Raw genomic sequence first — 17381 nt, forward strand, 5'->3', positions numbered from 1 at the left:
AATGTGTGGAACTGCAACAGTAGTGCTGTGATGGCAGTATAATGAAATGGTATTTACTTTCCGGACACTGCTCGTTTAAGGACAGGATGTAGGCTATTGTTGTTATGTGACCAGGATAGTCACTGGAATACACACACTTTTTGAAAGAGGAAGGTGAGTGAATGCAGATTATGTTCTGTGTATGTGTGTTAACCACCATTTGAAATGGACAATGCATTTTATTGTAGGCAAGCAATATGATTTATTTTGTTTAAATATTTGATAACATCAACAGAGGAGCTTCAAGGTTACAAAAGAGAGTGTTTTATGGTCTGCTCAACTACGATGGTTCAGTCTAGGGTGAAATACAACAGTTTTAGGGTAAGCCAGCATCAGATGAATGTCAGAGATAAACATTGTTGCCACACCCTTATTTCCAGAAAATGGGCATGGATTGGTTTTACTCAGTGTTTTGTCCAAAAGTGGTGATTGTAAATTGATACAATGAAAGGAAGCCAAGAGGAATGACAAGGACTGAGCTACATGATAGTGGAATGTTAATCAACAGTATGATGCATGTCATAGTGGGTATCTGACACAACCTAGTTTGTACTGCCAGGAGAAACCACTAGATGTGTCTCCAGTCCAGAACCTAACATGCCTAAGTCAGCCCTTCAAAACCAGACCACCTAAATTCCATAGACAAATTCAAATCATCACAATACAGACAAATCACTATGGAGCGGACGTTTCAACACATACAACAGTATCGTGAGAAGCAATACCAGACTGTGTTGACCTTAAGTGTCACAGATTCTAATGCTGTACTGGTTTCGGTTATGCTTTAAGTGACATACATGTATCATGAGTGAAAAAAATTACTCCCTCATGCACCACCTGTGCATCAAATATCAGTAGAATGATTTATAAATAGAAGTAAAGATAGTTAAGAAATAATTAGAGTACTCAGTTACTTGTTAAGTGAGGAAGAGTAAACAAGATTGTGAATTATATAGAATGGGTATGACTAGTATGTGAAAAATGATTGTATTAGTGTAAAAAAAGTAATTTAGATGGCATCTGTCTAGTAAGAATATGAGTTCCCTGAACTGAATTTAAGAAAATAAGATTTTAGAATTAAGAACCTAATTGAGGAGCTATGTGGTTTCAAGCAGATGGATTGTGAGGAATTGAGAATATTGTATAAATTTTGTTCTGTGCATCTATGTCAGGACTGTTTCAGAGTTACCTCAGAGAAATCTGTGGCAAATTTCTTAAAGACTATGGGCATGTTCCATAGTAGAGTAGTATACTTGGTGGAGCCAGAAAAATTTCAAAGTTCTTCCCTAGCTCTGCAAGAGGCAGAGCAGCACAGCCCAATAGCCAGGTGGAATGCCAGTGAGAATCATTCACCAGTGGTGCAGCAGCAAACACAGGATCTGTTGTGACATTTTGAATGGGCTGAGTGTTTGAGCATGAATGGTAGCAGAGAAACGTCATAGTGAGGGAGGGATAGTATTGTAGTGTATGGAACTGTGGACATAGAAACGACTGAGAAGCTTCGTCCCCGCCGTAGCCCTCAGTGGTTCATAACCCCAGAACAGGCTACAGCAGTCCACTTACCCCCACACCACTCAGGTTATTGTGCGGTTCGGCCCCCAGTGGACCTCTTGGGAATGTCTCATACCAAATAAGTGTAACCCCAATATTTGCGTGGTAGAGTAATTATGGTGTACACATACATGGAGAAAGTGTATGCGTAGTGATCGCTGACATAGTGTAATGGAGGCAGAATAAGGGGAACCAGCCCACATTCGCCGAGGCAGGTGGAAAACCACCTTGAAAACCATCCAAAGGCTGGCTGGCAAACCGGACCTTGACAGTAATCCACCGGGCGGATTCATGCCGGGGATCGGCATGCCTTCCCGCCTGGAAAGCACTGCGTTAGACCACATGGTCTTAATGATGACTGTACAGAGTGTCTCAAGAAAGCTTAAGAAGAACACAAGACTAACTATTCAGTTTTATTACATGGCCGATAGAAGACCTTAAAAGTAAAGTTAGGAAATTCTGTAATGACCAAGATGGATGACCAAACAGGAAAATGTCAGCAATGATGTTATTTCCACCCCATCACAGAGCACAGGAGCTCATCCTGTATAAATACTGCTTATGTTCTGGTGGAGTTCTATTCAGTTTGCAGCTGTCCTGTTGAGAGGGAGGCCTATGTCAGTCGACCATCTGCTTGTCCAGCTGCCTTCAGTTCTGTCTGGGTAGTTTTGTTGATTGTCAGCTGCAGTGCCGGCTACAGAGTCTAGACTGATGGAGAGCTGTGTCCATCACCATGTGGCAAGCCTCCTGGAGGTCTAACCAACAGGACCTGGGACTAGATCATCATCTGTCATTGTGTAGGTGAGTCACTGCTGTTGCTACTCATCTCTGTATCTGGGGCAGATTTCTGTGATCAAGTCTCTCTCTCTCTCTCTCTCTCCTGATGGGAGACCATGGCACTCCTCTGCATAACTTCACGTACTCTGAGCAGAGCTGATGGACACCTTTTAAGCACAGTCTTCAGTGGGGTCATGGGTGCCCTAGTCATCATCTCATGGAAGCTGTGTGCAACCTCACTTGGTGTAGATGCAGCTAAGTGCAAATACAGGTGAGGTGACCGGCTACATGATGTTGCTGCCGCTGAGCTGACATGCCACTGACTGCATGTCAAGAGCTGACAGGTGTGTTCCAAGGTGGTACACTGTTGCCTACCCTGCCAGAACTGGCTGCCTGAACATCTGTTATATTCTGTGGACAACAGGTGTTTAAAACTGTTATACTGTTTTAATAACACTTTCAGGTGGCAGACAGAAATCTACCCTTGGAGTCAGTATACCCACATCTGTTGGATGATCAACCATTGGCCTCCTCCACCTCTAAACATGATATTGATACAGCACTCACTGTAACATCCTACTCTCTGGATGCTACAGTACAGATGAATAACAATTACATTGATCATAATGCTTTTATTCATGCAGCAGTGCTACACTGTATATGCAAGGGCCAAAAGAACAACAACTGAATGATAGTCCACCATCTTATAGACAGTTACAGCAGGGGTCAAATAAAGTGTCAAATTACCAATATAAGAATAATAAAACTGACATTTTCTTGCATCTTTTGCATCTAAGTAGTTAAATTTATTAAACAACCATTGACATACCGTTCTTGGATTTCGCAATTTCTCTTCGCGAATATGAACCTTTAGATCTTGAGGCATCTTTTCAGGTAGGTCAGTGTCATTATAAAACACAGGCATCCAGTTAAATATCTGTAAGATAGTAAACATTGCTTATTAAAACTTGAAAAATCATGATTAGTTTACAGAATATTTCATACTCATCTGTCCTACTACTCAGATACACTCTGGAAATATTTATCTCTATAAGTCTTACAGGATAAACAATTCATTAAAATCTGGTAACATTATGCAAAACTTACCCACTATTTAAAGATTGCTGTTCTCTAGTATTAAGAATAAATTATTCAGAAGACAATACAATTGTAAATAGAATTTTCAGTTAACAGTTAACAGAAATATGATAGATTAATCATGTAGCACATATAATATTTAATGGTATTAATTTTGTCTTGTGTAGACAACAATACATCAAACTTTGAATACACTGTGTAAGAATCAGCATTTCACTTAAAGATTGTGGATAAAGTGATACACTTCTAGGTTTTGTAAGTACTCTGATTTTATTGCTTCTAAAATATTTCCACAAACTAAGTGATCATCAAATAAATTACACATTTTCCTCATAATCAATTAATTACTTGATGCATACCTTATGATCAATATTATTTCCTGTCCCACATTCCTCATGGAGACTCCATAACATAAAGGCTCTTGAAATGCTACTGATATGTAACACAAAAATTTGGTTTGTGTCTTTGCTCATAAGCCAAACATTTGTTGTTGTTGTTGTTGTGGTCTTCAGTCCTGAGACTGGTTTGATGCAGCTCTCCATGCTACTCTATCCTGTGCAAGCTTTTTCATCTCCCAGTACCTACTGCAGACTACATCCCTCTGTATCTGCTTAGTGTATTCATCTCTTGGCCCCCCCCCCCCCCCCTACGATTTTTACCCTCCACACTGCCCTCCAGTACTAAATTGGTGATCCCTTGATGCCTCAGGACATGTCCTACCAACCGATCCCTTCTTCTAGTCAAGTTGTGCCACAAACTCCTCTTCTCCCCAATTCTATTCAATACCTCCTCAGTAGTTATGTGATCTACCCATCTAATCTTCAGCATTCTTCTGTAGCACCACATTTTGAAAGCTTCTATTCTCTTCTTGTCCAAACTATTTATTGTCCATGTTTCACTTCCATACATGGCTACACTCCATACAAATACTTTCAGAAACGACTTCCTGACACTTAAATCAATACTCAATTTTAACAAATTTCTCTTCTTCAGAAACGCTTTCCTTGCCACTGCCAGTCTACATTTTATATCCTCTCTACTTCGACCGTCATCAGTTATTTTGCTCCTCAAATAGCAAAACTCCTTTACTACTTTAAGTGTCTCATTTCCTGATCTAATTCCCTCAGCATCACCTGACTTAATTTGACTACATTCCATTATCCTCATTTTGCTTTTGTTGATGTTCATCTTATACCCTCCTTTAAAGACACTGTTCATTCCGTTCAACTGCTCTTCCAAGTCCTTTGCTGTCTCTGACAGAATTACAATATCATCAGCGAACCTCAAAGTTTTTATTTCTTCTCCATGGATTTTAATGCCTACTCCAAACTTTTCTTTAGTTTCCTTTACTGCTTGCTCAATATACAGATTGAATAGCATTGGGGAAAGGCTACAACCCTGTCTCACTCCCTTCCCAACCACTGCTTCCCTTTCATGTCCCTCGAGTCTCATAACTGCCATCTGGTTTCTGTACAAATTGTAAATAGCCTTTCGCTCCCTGTGTTTTACCCCTGTCACCTTCAGAATTTGAAAGAGAGTATTCCAGTCAACATTGTCAAAAGCTTTCTCTAAGTCTACAAAATAGCAATTGGCAGTCATCATTAAAATACAGATACTAGTACTCTTGGAATCCGACTCCCTTTCAGATTGATTTGGGGCTGATTTACTTACATTGTCGGTGAATATCTGTAGTGATTATGACTTCAACAACTTACATTATCTGTAATGTTTTCATCTACAAACAGTAATGTTTCTCCACAAAAAATATATATTTTGCATTCAGTTTCACAAGGACAAATTCTTTTACATTTTCACAATTTTTTCAGTTTAGTCATTTTGTTTGGAGATTTTTTTTACCTTAATGGAACCAGTATAGCATTTGCTGAACCCTTTTCTTCACTACATTCTATTAATCTTCTGCTCAATTTATACAGTATCTAAAATATTTAGTGAACTAAACAGAGATACATATACTATATTTGGTCACAATAAAGATATCATTAACTATTCCTGGTATTAATATTCACATAAACCAGCACAACACAGCAAATATGACCAGTTTATGGAAATATTTCTAGTGTATTTATCATGATGTTTTTTGACTGATTGTAATATATCATTTTTACCAGCTTTATAAGCTTATTTCAAATAAATTGGTATCTGCATTAATCATTCATGATTTATTGCAGTATAATATTTCCTAAATCATATTTCATAATTTTCTGAGGACCTAACATATCATAACATAGTCTAGCAACTAAATTCAATTAATCAGTCTCATGTAATTTACTTGTGGCTATTCTTTTGCATGCCACCCTAATGACCAGGGAGCAGAGAATGTTAATGCAAACCTTAAAGATCTATGAGTTCATTTTATATCAATATTTCTCATTATATGTTATCAACAGTATTTTCTAAATTGAGTTTCTGGGATTTTTTCCATAATTAATTAGAAGGATACATACCTTATTAAGCTTAAGGAATATGCACGGAGCAGATTTTGGGTAGTTATAGTTGTTTGCCTCAGTGCAAGGAGCAAAATCATTTACATCAACTTCACAGACTTTCCCATCAGCTGGCTCATTGTCATAGGAGCATGTCTGAATGTTCTGTCCTATACTTGCTGATTGGCCAGGCTTTCTGTATGCTGCAATAAATCAGTAACATGCAAATGTAAAAGATTATGTTCTTTGGAAACAGTACTGTTTTACAGCTCTATCTGGCTATGAGTAAATTTTCTATTCCAATTTCTCGCATTACTGGGATGTATCTGATAATTCTTAACTGTTTCAAGTACATGGGGCACATTGTCCCTTTATAAAACTATTCATAAATGACAGATATCTCATAGATTTTATTTTTAAAAATTACACGCTCTTGAGGAAGCTTGGTTTCATTGTTGTTATTTTTCTTGCGCTTCAACTATGAATGTAAATGTTCTCTTGAGAAGGAATAATATTGTGAATATTTCTTGCTTTGTGTCACTTTTGTTTTTAATATGTTGCTGATTTTTAAGAATAATTTGCTGGAATGGGAAGGAATAGTTACAACATAAGTATCTTAATATATTTAGATATTTCTATATCACCGCACTTGAAGTTCATAGATAATAGAGCTAATTATTTTGTGAGGGGCAAATATATTATTGTGCACCAGTACTTCAGTGGTTTGAAATGTTACGAGTACATATTTTTATTTCCTTTCAATTAGAACACAGTGCAAACTACTCAGTAAATATCCTCATTGAATTTCATATTTATTTGCGAGACCAAATATTTTCAGAGTATGAAACAGCACTTCCAGTCTACATTTTATATCCTCTCTACTTCGACCGTCATCAGTTATTTTGCTCCTCAAATAGCAAAACTCCTTTACTACTTTAAGTGTCTCATTTCCTGATCTAATTCCCTCAGCATCACCTGACTTAATTCGACTACATTCCATTATCCTCATTTTGCTTTTGTTGATGTTCATCTTATACCCTTCTTTAAAGACACTCTTCATTCCGTTCAACTGCTCTTCCAAGTCCTTTGCTGTCTCTGACAGAATTACAATATCATCAGTGAACCTCAAAGTTTTTATTTCTTCTCCATGGATTTTAATGCCTACTCCAAACTTTTCTTTAGTTTCCTTTACTGCTTGCTAAATATACAGATTGAATAGCATTGGGGAAAGGCTACAGTGCTGTCTCACTTCCAAATATTTACTTTCACATGTCTTACAGAAGAAGGTAGTTCTTTCTAAAGGATGAGGAAATTCTTAAAGTACTCTATCCAAATGACAGTGATGATGAAGACAACCTTCTTTTAGGAGAAGAAAACGCCATATTATTAGAAAAAGACATCTGAAGCAGTGAGAAAAACATGGTGGAACCTCATGAAAGGACTTCTGATCTGGCACCAGAAAGCTCTGTCTACAAGTTTGAAACCTGGAAGAGGATATAAAGACATTGGTGAGGAAGATGTGCTGTTTCCTGTAGTGATTTAACTTTTTATTGAGGTTCCTGAATAATGTTGGAAGAAGATAAGGTCATCAGTGAATATCAAGCAGTTTAAATTTGTATTATCTTTGAGTTTAAGACCTGAGTTGTATTTGTATTCCATTGAGAATTATATTCATTTACCTCATGTTGGCAGAAATTTTAGACAACTCATTCAATGTGTATGTCATCTGATGTTCTTTTACTAACATAGTCTCAGTAGAACTGTAGTGTACTTACGCTCTAAAAATTTGTCAAGCTCTTCTACCCAATATTTATAGTTATTCTCATCTGATCCCTTGTACCAGATGAGGGTACTCTCGACGTTTGACTCTGGAGGCATTGGACGGAAACCCAGACCTGAAATTAAAACATACAACTTATGAGAGGTTGTTTACACAGACACTGAAGACAATGAAGGCCATTACACTCTTCGCCTCATATTTGTTATGAAATCCCAAATACATTGTCAAGTTTCTCAATAAATCAACAGGCTGTTACAGGTACCTATATTCTGCGTTTTTTTCCATAATTTAAAGTTAGGTCAGTAAGTAAATGGGAAAAAAAAATTCTCTGACAATCTGAGTTAAGAAAATAAACTTTGTGTCCCCAAGTGGAAACTGGTTTAGTTACATTAGTAGAGGTCTCTACTCTTTTCTTTATTTTAATTACAGTGTCCTATTGGAGAAGTTATGTTTTATGCACATTAATGGATAGGCATATGGTTAGTTCATATCTTACTTAAGAAAAATGATATAGAAACTTGTGTCAAGTATACAGAATGGATCATTCTCTCTAAAGCATGGGGTGTGATGTTTTAATATTTCCTAACAAGCTAAAATTGGAATCCAGTTTTAGTCTGTCAGAAGTTTTGAAACAATGCACACTCCTCTCCAGAGTGTAATGTTCCTTCTGGAAACATTACCCTAATCTGTATCCAAACTATTTATCTATGAAAATATTTATCTCAGGGATCTTAGTTGACTTAAGTATGCAGGAGACCTTCTGTGAAGCTTGGAGAGTAAGTGAGATGTATAACAGAATTTAAAGGTGAGGTATGAGTCTTGGCCAGCTTGCTCCTAAGCTTCCAAAAGTCCTTTATCTGTTGCTGCAAGAAATGTCAGCATTAAATGATGTGTTAATTAGCTCATTAGTCTTCTGCTCTGTGAGCAAGTTCTTACTGTAGCTATTTCTTGTGATCCATTGCTCCCTTTTTCTTTTTACTGTACTTGCAACCTTCCGTCTAAATACCTAGTAGCTACTTTTTTCCCCAGCATATGTACTTCAATACATCTTTTGTAAGCCAATCACTTTAAAATATGCCAGGTCCAGTTTTTAGTTCTTGTTTTTCGTTACTGATTGTACTGTCACTCTTTTTGGCAATTCATTTTTCACCAATTGTTTGTTTTCTATCTGCACCATATTCTCATTTCCAAAGCTTCCGGTTTTTTCCTCTTCTCACATTTCTGCACCAAACACAGTGTAATAGAACACTCTATATTATTAAACAATGGAAACTCCAGGATGTAATGTAACAAAACCATGAAAAGTAAAGTTGCTACTCACTGTATAGCAGAGATGCTGAGTTGCAAATAGGTACAACAAAAAGACTATCACACATAAAGTTTCATCCAGTTTCATCAAAAATAGAGATAGACACACACACATGCACATACAGGCACACACACACACACACACACACACACACACACACACACACACACAACCGCAACTGACTCACAATGACTGCAGTCTCAAGCAACTGAAACCACACTCAGTGTGGTTCCCGTTGCCTGACACTGTGGTCATGTGTGTGAGTTGCATTTGTCTGTGCGTGTGTGTGGGGGAGGGGGGGGGGGTCTATTTTTGATGAAGGCCTTATTGGCCAAAAGCTCTTTTTGTTGTACCTATCTGTGATTCAGCATCTGCACTATATGGTGAGTAGCAACTTTCCTTTTGATAACACTCTATATAAAATATTTTGTATGTTGGTTTACTAGTTTGAAAACTTTGTAAATCTCAACTTTGACATTGCTAGTCATGTATTTACTTCATTTCCATAATTCTATTCACTCTCTGGATTTCCTACATATTTGTGCTCTAGACTCATTCTACTTTTCTCCATTCAACATTACTTTCAGCATTTTTTTCCAACTTCTACTAGCATAACTTCTGTTTTTCATGCATCAGCCTTGCATAAACCAGTATTTTCTCCACTATTTTCTGAAATTCTTTTCCATTTTATATTAGCTGCAGTGCCCGGTGTTGCTGGGATGTTTAATATTTGCCATGGAATGTGTTAGGTCTTTTGCCTAATTGATACTCATAGCAAGTGTAAGCCACATGGCAAACTGCAATTGCTTAGTACTGAACAGCATATTTTGGTTGTTAGATATTTAATTTTTCATTAATTTTCTTCAGTGTTTCATCTTAATGTAGAAATGTGAAGTGAATCATTGAAGAACTTTTAAGTAAGTCAGTCAAGTACTTTTTGAGATGTCTGATAATGTTTCACAAGGCACTGACCTTCCTCTTGTCTTGAACATAAAGTATTCAAAATTTCATTAAGATCAGCATAAAACTGTAGATTTGAATGAATTACAAGAAAACAAATGGACACACTTCTACATACATAAATTGTGTAGTATTCTCAACCAACAAGTTTTTGATCACCAATTTATCATACCATAACCCCTAAATATAGGCCGTCAGGACAAAGCATTAGTCTCCCCATGAGATGCTTCGATAACATTGTATAACACCTCCTCTATCCTTTATAATGGCCTCAGTCTGTTGAGGAAGACATTCCAAAATTTCTTCAGGCAGTCCATATCCAATTGTAACTACTCACTGATGATTAGATCCTGTTGAGCTCCAAAATTGTGGAAATGGTGATTGCTGTGTTTCAACCACTGTTCCAGATAGGTCCTGACATTTGTAGTGGGAATAAGATCAAGTGTTCCAGTGGGTTTGGTATGGTGCCTATGTTTTCTAAACAGGAACATATAATTGAAGTCCTGTGAACATGGCTGCTGTCACCTTAATTGAAGTGTGCATACAGTGCATACACATCATGCAGATGAAGTAGAAAAGTCAACATTTGGCCACCAAGAATATTAAAATAAACATCTTGGTTCATACTCACACCTAGCTGAATGAGTGAGCACCAGTCATGGTACAAAAAATACCTCAAAAACATCATAGTACCCCCTCTTGCCTGAATTGCACACTCCACACACTATGGATTAAATGTTTCATTGGGCCAGCTGTGCATGTGACTCCTTGCATCATTTTTAAAGAGGCAAGATTGTGACTTGTAGGTCCACACTACATGCCTCTAGTCAGTTACTATCCAGTTTCTGTGTTGCTTTGTAAACTGAAAACATGCAGCTTAATGTACATTTTGAACAGTAGTCTTTTTTGAAGTACCTGACTCCAAAATGTTCATTATGTGTGTTACTCATGGCAACATTCACTTGGGTGGTGGCTGAGATGGATTGGAATTTGTTGACAGTTGCAATTCCTGTCACTTTTGAAACTGATTGTCATTGACAAGGCATGACATTCCTCTATGGTCCCTGCCGGTTAGAATCTTTTGCTGATCTCTGTTCTTACACTTTGTTACATGACTGGTAGTAGTACACCATTCCTTGTAGACATGTGGGATAGCCCACACTGATTCGCCAGCAAATTGGCAGCTTTACTTGCGATCTTTTAATGTTCGCTTCCAAGCACTATAGCTCCTTTCTGCCATTCTGTCACGTCTCCACATAACTTAGTCTTGCTGTGCTGATTCCATACAACCAACTTCACTGCCATGACTTACACCAGTGCTGGAGGTACACATGACCACCTGGAACCAAATCTACACTATTTTCAGCTTATCAAAGAGCCTTTTTAATGGGGTCAGCGAACTCAGCTGAAAATTCTGAACAGAATCTGACAGGGATCCCACAGGACCCTGGAGCTTGGTTCGATTTTAGCGGTTTTACCTGGTCATCAACGCCCCTGAAACTAACATCTATATCACTAACTTTGCAGTGGTGTGAGAAGTAATCTGCAAACTACTTTTGTGTCTTCCTCAATAAATAAATATTTGGAAAAGGAGTTCCGGTTCTATACTTCTGCTTTTACTTTTATACCCTCAATTTCAGTTCCTTTGTCACCCAATAAGATGAAAGTAAAAATAAAATCAACATCTCACTCAGTCTGGTACATAGCATTCGACCATGTGATAGAAAATGACGATGGATGTAGATCAGTCTCAGTATCTAATTTTTAATTACTCACAGGAAGTTATTTACAATGAAAAGAGGAAAAGTCTGTTTACAGAATACAGTACGAAATAAAGAAACCTAAGAGAACAATAGAGAAGATAGCCTAGCTGAAAGGCCGTATAGTAACGTGATGACTACATTACGATGGCAGTGTAGCAATAGAACAGACTTATTCATAAACAGGTACTTACAAGAAAAAAAAAGATTAACATTTCTGAGATCTCCTTCACAGTGTCTACCACTAATTCTTCTTTACTGACACAAAGATCATGGCTCAGTTAGTTAATCTACATTATTGGCATTTATGATTATTCGTCTAAAACTGGTAAGGCAACTTAGAATGGAAAACCTAGGTTTAGTAGGTGGCTCAAGTTATTTACTTCACAGAGGACGATTAATTTCATGAACCGATCACTTTTCACATCTTCTTAGAGATTGGGCTAGACAAGCATTGTGGGTAGACTTACACTGGGTGGTATGAGTAATGTCTATTTCTTTGTTTCACGAGTTATATATATATATGAGGACGATCAAAAAGTTTTCTTTCGAAGGCCATACAGTTCAGAATCGGTATGACAATCGGGAAAAAACGCCGTGAGCAGTGGCAGTGAGGCAATCGCTCCACCGATGCTCCAGATTGGTGAAACCTGGTGTCCGGCTGCATGAAGAAATCTGCAAATGCCTGCTTCGCATCCTCATCCGACAGGAATCGTCGACCATTCAAGGGCTTTTTTAAGGGACCAAGGGGCGATAATCGCATGGGGTGAAATCTGTACTTTAGGGGGGTGGGGGTTGTTCGAGTGTCTCCCCCTGAATGAGGCTGGCCTCCCAGATGGACTAGCGTCTTGTGTCGAGTTGCGACCGGCACAAAACCGGCGCACCATTCCACAGAGGTAGTTTTCGACAGACATGCTGCCTCATACGCGTTCTTCATTCTCCAATTGGCCTACCGGTGTTTGTCGTTTGGCATCCAAAAAAACAACAGCACTTTGGTCCTACTTGGATGCATTTGGTAATAATGTGGCCAGAGTACACATTCCCTCATTTATCGCACACACATTAGAAAGACATGAGTGCCATACTAATCCCTTTCCTACATGTCGGTGCATATATACCCCGATCGGAGTTACTATATGTTCCATAAACGCAGCAGCAACGCCCTCAAACTGAAACTTTTTGATCGCCTCTTCTATATCGGTCACTCTCCCTGTCACTAATTGGTTCTAGAATGAATATTGAAATTTTAGATTTTGGGCTGAATTATGACAAACCGCCAATAATGGATAGCGACGGTGGAGAAGGGCAAAAGGGAGACTCGTGACGTTGGATGGGAAAACGATTAACAAACGTGAAGTGAAAGTGAATTAGATGTTTCCTTGTAACGGTTTCTCACAAAAATGCAGCGTGGTTGGCAAAGAACAGATTTCAGAGAATAATTTAAGGCTGCTTTTCTAAACAGACTTTAATTTGGTATGGTGTTCGTCTTAGCACGCTATGTGGAACATAAATTGGTGTCCATGGAAACCGTGCCTGCCCCAACATTGCTAGAGCAGGCAGCGTCTTTTCAGGATGCAGTTTGCTGAATGCATTTTAGCGCGGTACGAAGCAGAATCTAAAATCTTGAATAACATTTGATGGCCAGATGAAGCTTTCCATTTCGATTTGTCTATTTATGGCCACAACTGATAATTTTGGACTCCTAGCGCATAAAATTCGGAGTTTGCAATTGATTAACTTGAATCACGGCCCTCTGCAAATGCACGTTGTACTTTTCTTCCAGCTTAATAAATTCTTCGTGATTCGATGAATGCAGGAAGTTAATTTCAGTGCTAGAAACAGTCGTTGAGTCTACTGTTACATGAGATGATAAGAGGATGCGATGTAGAATGAGGCTCTATCCAATTTCGCATCATATCACGCACATGACTCGGTAATGCTTTTCCTGCAAGGGCTATCGGGCGTCGCGGAAATGCTGATTGGCCAATGAGAAGCCCCGATTTGCAGCTGTTACATTCTTCCTCTGCCGATACCTGAAGGGCAAATCATATGCCAGAAAAAACATGGCGAGTTGGACACGTTGGATGCGGTGATAAGGAGAAAATGTATGAATTTGCTGAGGCTTACGACGAAATCCCAAATTGTAAGAACTATACCACATTCCCGTTCCATGGTTGCAGAATGTAAGTGGCAAAATATTTATAGAACAGAAAAAGCAGTCTTGTTTGCACAGACAGAGTTTTATTTAATTTGTTTGTTTGTTTATTGAGCACCCGTTTTATCATGTACAATGATATGGGATTTGCCATATGTTACATACAGAAAAAATATGAATAACAACATATTATGTAAAAACTATCAGTGAACAATCTGAATTAAATATATGGGCAAAACAATTATAGCTTACATGATATAAATTTGTAACAATATAGGACACAAATAAGTTACATATATTCTGTGTATAATGGACAGCAACAAGAAACAATGATTATAACACTCTATATTGACAGATTAATTAATTTTTGTGTGTACATAAAAGAGTCTACCCCACGACACAAGTTTGTATATGAGTAACTTATAAGATAGGTGAAGGTACGCTATCTTTCTGAAGAATTCATATATTCACTAACACTGTAAAAACTATTACCTAACATTCTTTTGAGTTCACTTTTAAAACTGCTCAGCTGCTGAATCCTTTTTATTTTTGAGGGGAGAGCACTATAGAGAATTTTTGGGTGGTATATTGCACTATTGTTGTAATGGGCTCTCTTATTCACTTCTCTGTGAAATTCATTACTCTGTCTTGTTGTATAGTCATGGAACTCACTGTTTAAAGAAGAAAACTGGGGGTGAGACTTCAGGAAGCATATACTTTCATAGATGTAAATGGATGGAAGAGTCATGATTTTATATTCCTTGAAAATTTCCCTACATGGATCTCTAGGTGCAGCTCCTTTTATGATTCTTATCGCTCGTTTTTGAATAATAAAGGAGCGATTTGCCTGACTTGAATTGCCCCAAAATATGACACCATATCACAAAAGACTATGCATAAATGCATAATATGTACACAATACTGTTTGATCACTGCAGCAATTTTTGAGCATTCTAAATACATAGCAACATTTACTTAACTTTTTATTGAGCACATCTATATGCTTGTCCCATTTTAGATGCTCATCTAACCAAATTCCTAAGAATTTTGTATTTGGCGTTTGTAGTATATTCTGTTGGCCTAGCTTCACAGTTATATTGAGCTTCATATTATTTGAAACATGTCTGTAATTCATCCATAATGTTTTTTTCTCATTCACAAATAAACTGCTGTCCCTGAACCATTTACTTGCTTCAACTGTTGTTGTTTCAATTTTGCTGTTAAGGTCAGTCTCATTCTGAGCTTTAATAAAGAGACTTGTATCATCAGCAAAAAGTACGCAATCAGCTTGTGTTAAATAGTTTGGCAAGTCATTTATAAAGATCAAGAACAACAGGGGTCCCAACACCGAACCTTGGGGCACCCCATAACTAACTTCCTTATAACCAGAAAAGTATGACTTTCCATCATGAACTATTTCTACTTTCTGGCATCTGCCAGATAAATATGACTTAAACCATGCATGAGCAGCACCACGGAGTCCATAGCAACTAAGTTTTTCGAGCAGTAGTTTATGATCAATAACGTCAAAGGCCTTTGATAAATCTAAAAAGACCCCACAATTTACTTCATTATTATCAATGGAGTTTAGGACAAGTTTTAGAAAGTTGTATATAGCTGTTTCAGTTGATCTATTCTTTCGAAATCCATTTTGTTCATTGACCAATATTCCACTTTTTTTTTTTAGGAAAGTAGAGAGTCTTCCATACAATACTCTTTCTATAATTTTTGAAAAACAAGATAACATTGATAAAGGCCTGTAGTTTTTTACATCATAATGATCCCCATATTTGTATAATGGTTTTATAATTGATTGTTTCAGCTTTCTAGGGAAAGTGCCAGTACTGAAAGATGCATTAATTATATCTACAAGAAGAGGAGAAATATATCTGCTGTGTTTAATGATTTTGTCTGGAATGCCATCGGTGCCACAGGATAATTTATTTTTTAGTTTGCTGATGGCATTCTCTACCTCATGTACTGTTACAGGATACAAAAACATAGTTTCGGAATTCAATGTGATGTTATGACTGATGTCTGTACTACTTTGGGTTTGTATGAGGTTTTGAACTACACTTGTAAAATGACAGTTGAATATATTGGCAATTTGTAATGGATCATTTATAGTTTTGTCCTCAGTTTTAATAACAATGTTGTTTCTCACTTTGCTTCTTTCTAAGTTACTATTGATCACTTTCCAAACTGATTTCATTTTTTTGTTGCCATTATTTCTACTGATATATGAATCATTATTTAACTTTTTTGCTGCAGTGATTACTTTCTTGTATAATTTCCTATAACACTTAACACGTTTCGCGTGTTCTAGGCATCATCAGACAATCTGGGGAAATTAAAAGTTGATGTAAGTATGAATTGGTATTAAAGGCACTAATAAATGAATAAATTAAAAATAACAAGAGGAAGAAATACACCGACTGGACTATGGAGCACAGGCTTGTTCATTTACTGCCCAGCACCTCAAATCATCCTTCACGTAGCCAACAAGGCAAAAAACTAAATTTTTTGGAAGAGTTTGAAATTTCTAAGGCTATCTTTTCCAAGTCTCTGAATCTAATAAATGAACAAGATTTGAAGATTACAACGGAAAATAGCACACTTTTTGAGACCACCTTTGACATTTCTGGCACACCTCGAGATCTCCCGCATTTTCACTGTCAAAACATCTCTGAACCACAGCACTTCGATAATGTTAGACAATGACGCTGAGTGAATTAATGTTCGCACCTTTCGCCACATGAGGGTACCTCGTGCATTGTCGGACGTGACCATTTTGCTGGTCCATTTGTTATGGTATGGGGAGACATAATATTACATGGTCGTGCGGACTTCCAGATCTTTGAACACTGTACACTAATCGCTCAATGTTATTTTGATACTGTACTGCTTTCTCACAGGCGTCTTCTTGGGGGGTGCGTTCGGCCCTGACTTTATTTTTGTGGGCAACATTGTGCGTTTGCATCGAACTGCGCATGTGGAGGAGCTCTTGAAAAGAGATGACGTTTGACGAATGAACTGGCATGCCCGTTCCGCCGACTTAAATCCCATTGTGAAATGTATTCGTAGTTGCGAATAGAGACAACCATGCACCTATATAACGGAATGACGACAGCGAAAATTTGTACCGGACCGGGACTCGAACATGGATTTCTCACTGTTCGCCTTACCATTTGGCTATCCATGCACGCTTCAAGATCAGACCCGAACTTCCATACGTCTTCAACTATTTGTCTGCAGTCTGCACTGGTACATCCATTATGAACATTCTCATACAAGGGAGACACTTTTAACAGAAGGTCGCTTGCCCAATGTCGGCAGATAAATACGATATTGCCGTGCCTGTGTTGTCAGAAGTACCATGCAATGTTTCTTTGGGCAAACATCCATGCAAGTCCCAAAGAACATTGCATGGTAGTGCTGAACAACACAGGAACTGAAATATCGTATATATTCCATCGAGAGCATGTGGTATGCGTTGGGGAGTCGTATT

The 17381-nt window shown here is 37.8% G+C and overlaps 1 protein-coding gene across 1 annotated transcript in view; it reads right to left on the minus strand.

Annotated features, from left to right (window-relative positions):
- Positions 1-17381, minus strand: part of LOC126457374 (sodium/potassium-transporting ATPase subunit beta-2) — a 158442-nt gene that overhangs the window by 12574 nt on the left and 128487 nt on the right. The window contains exons 3-5 of the mRNA XM_050093625.1: positions 7685-7804; positions 5931-6112; positions 3197-3304 (exon numbers count right to left, since the gene is read on the minus strand). Of these exons, the coding sequence (XP_049949582.1) occupies positions 3197-3304; positions 5931-6112; positions 7685-7804 (410 nt within the window). The remainder of the gene's footprint in view (positions 1-3196; positions 3305-5930; positions 6113-7684; positions 7805-17381) is intronic.

Source organism: Schistocerca serialis, chromosome 2 (genome assembly GCF_023864345.2).
Source record: "Schistocerca serialis cubense isolate TAMUIC-IGC-003099 chromosome 2, iqSchSeri2.2, whole genome shotgun sequence".
In the NCBI taxonomy this organism is placed as follows: domain Eukaryota; kingdom Metazoa; phylum Arthropoda; class Insecta; order Orthoptera; family Acrididae; genus Schistocerca; species Schistocerca serialis.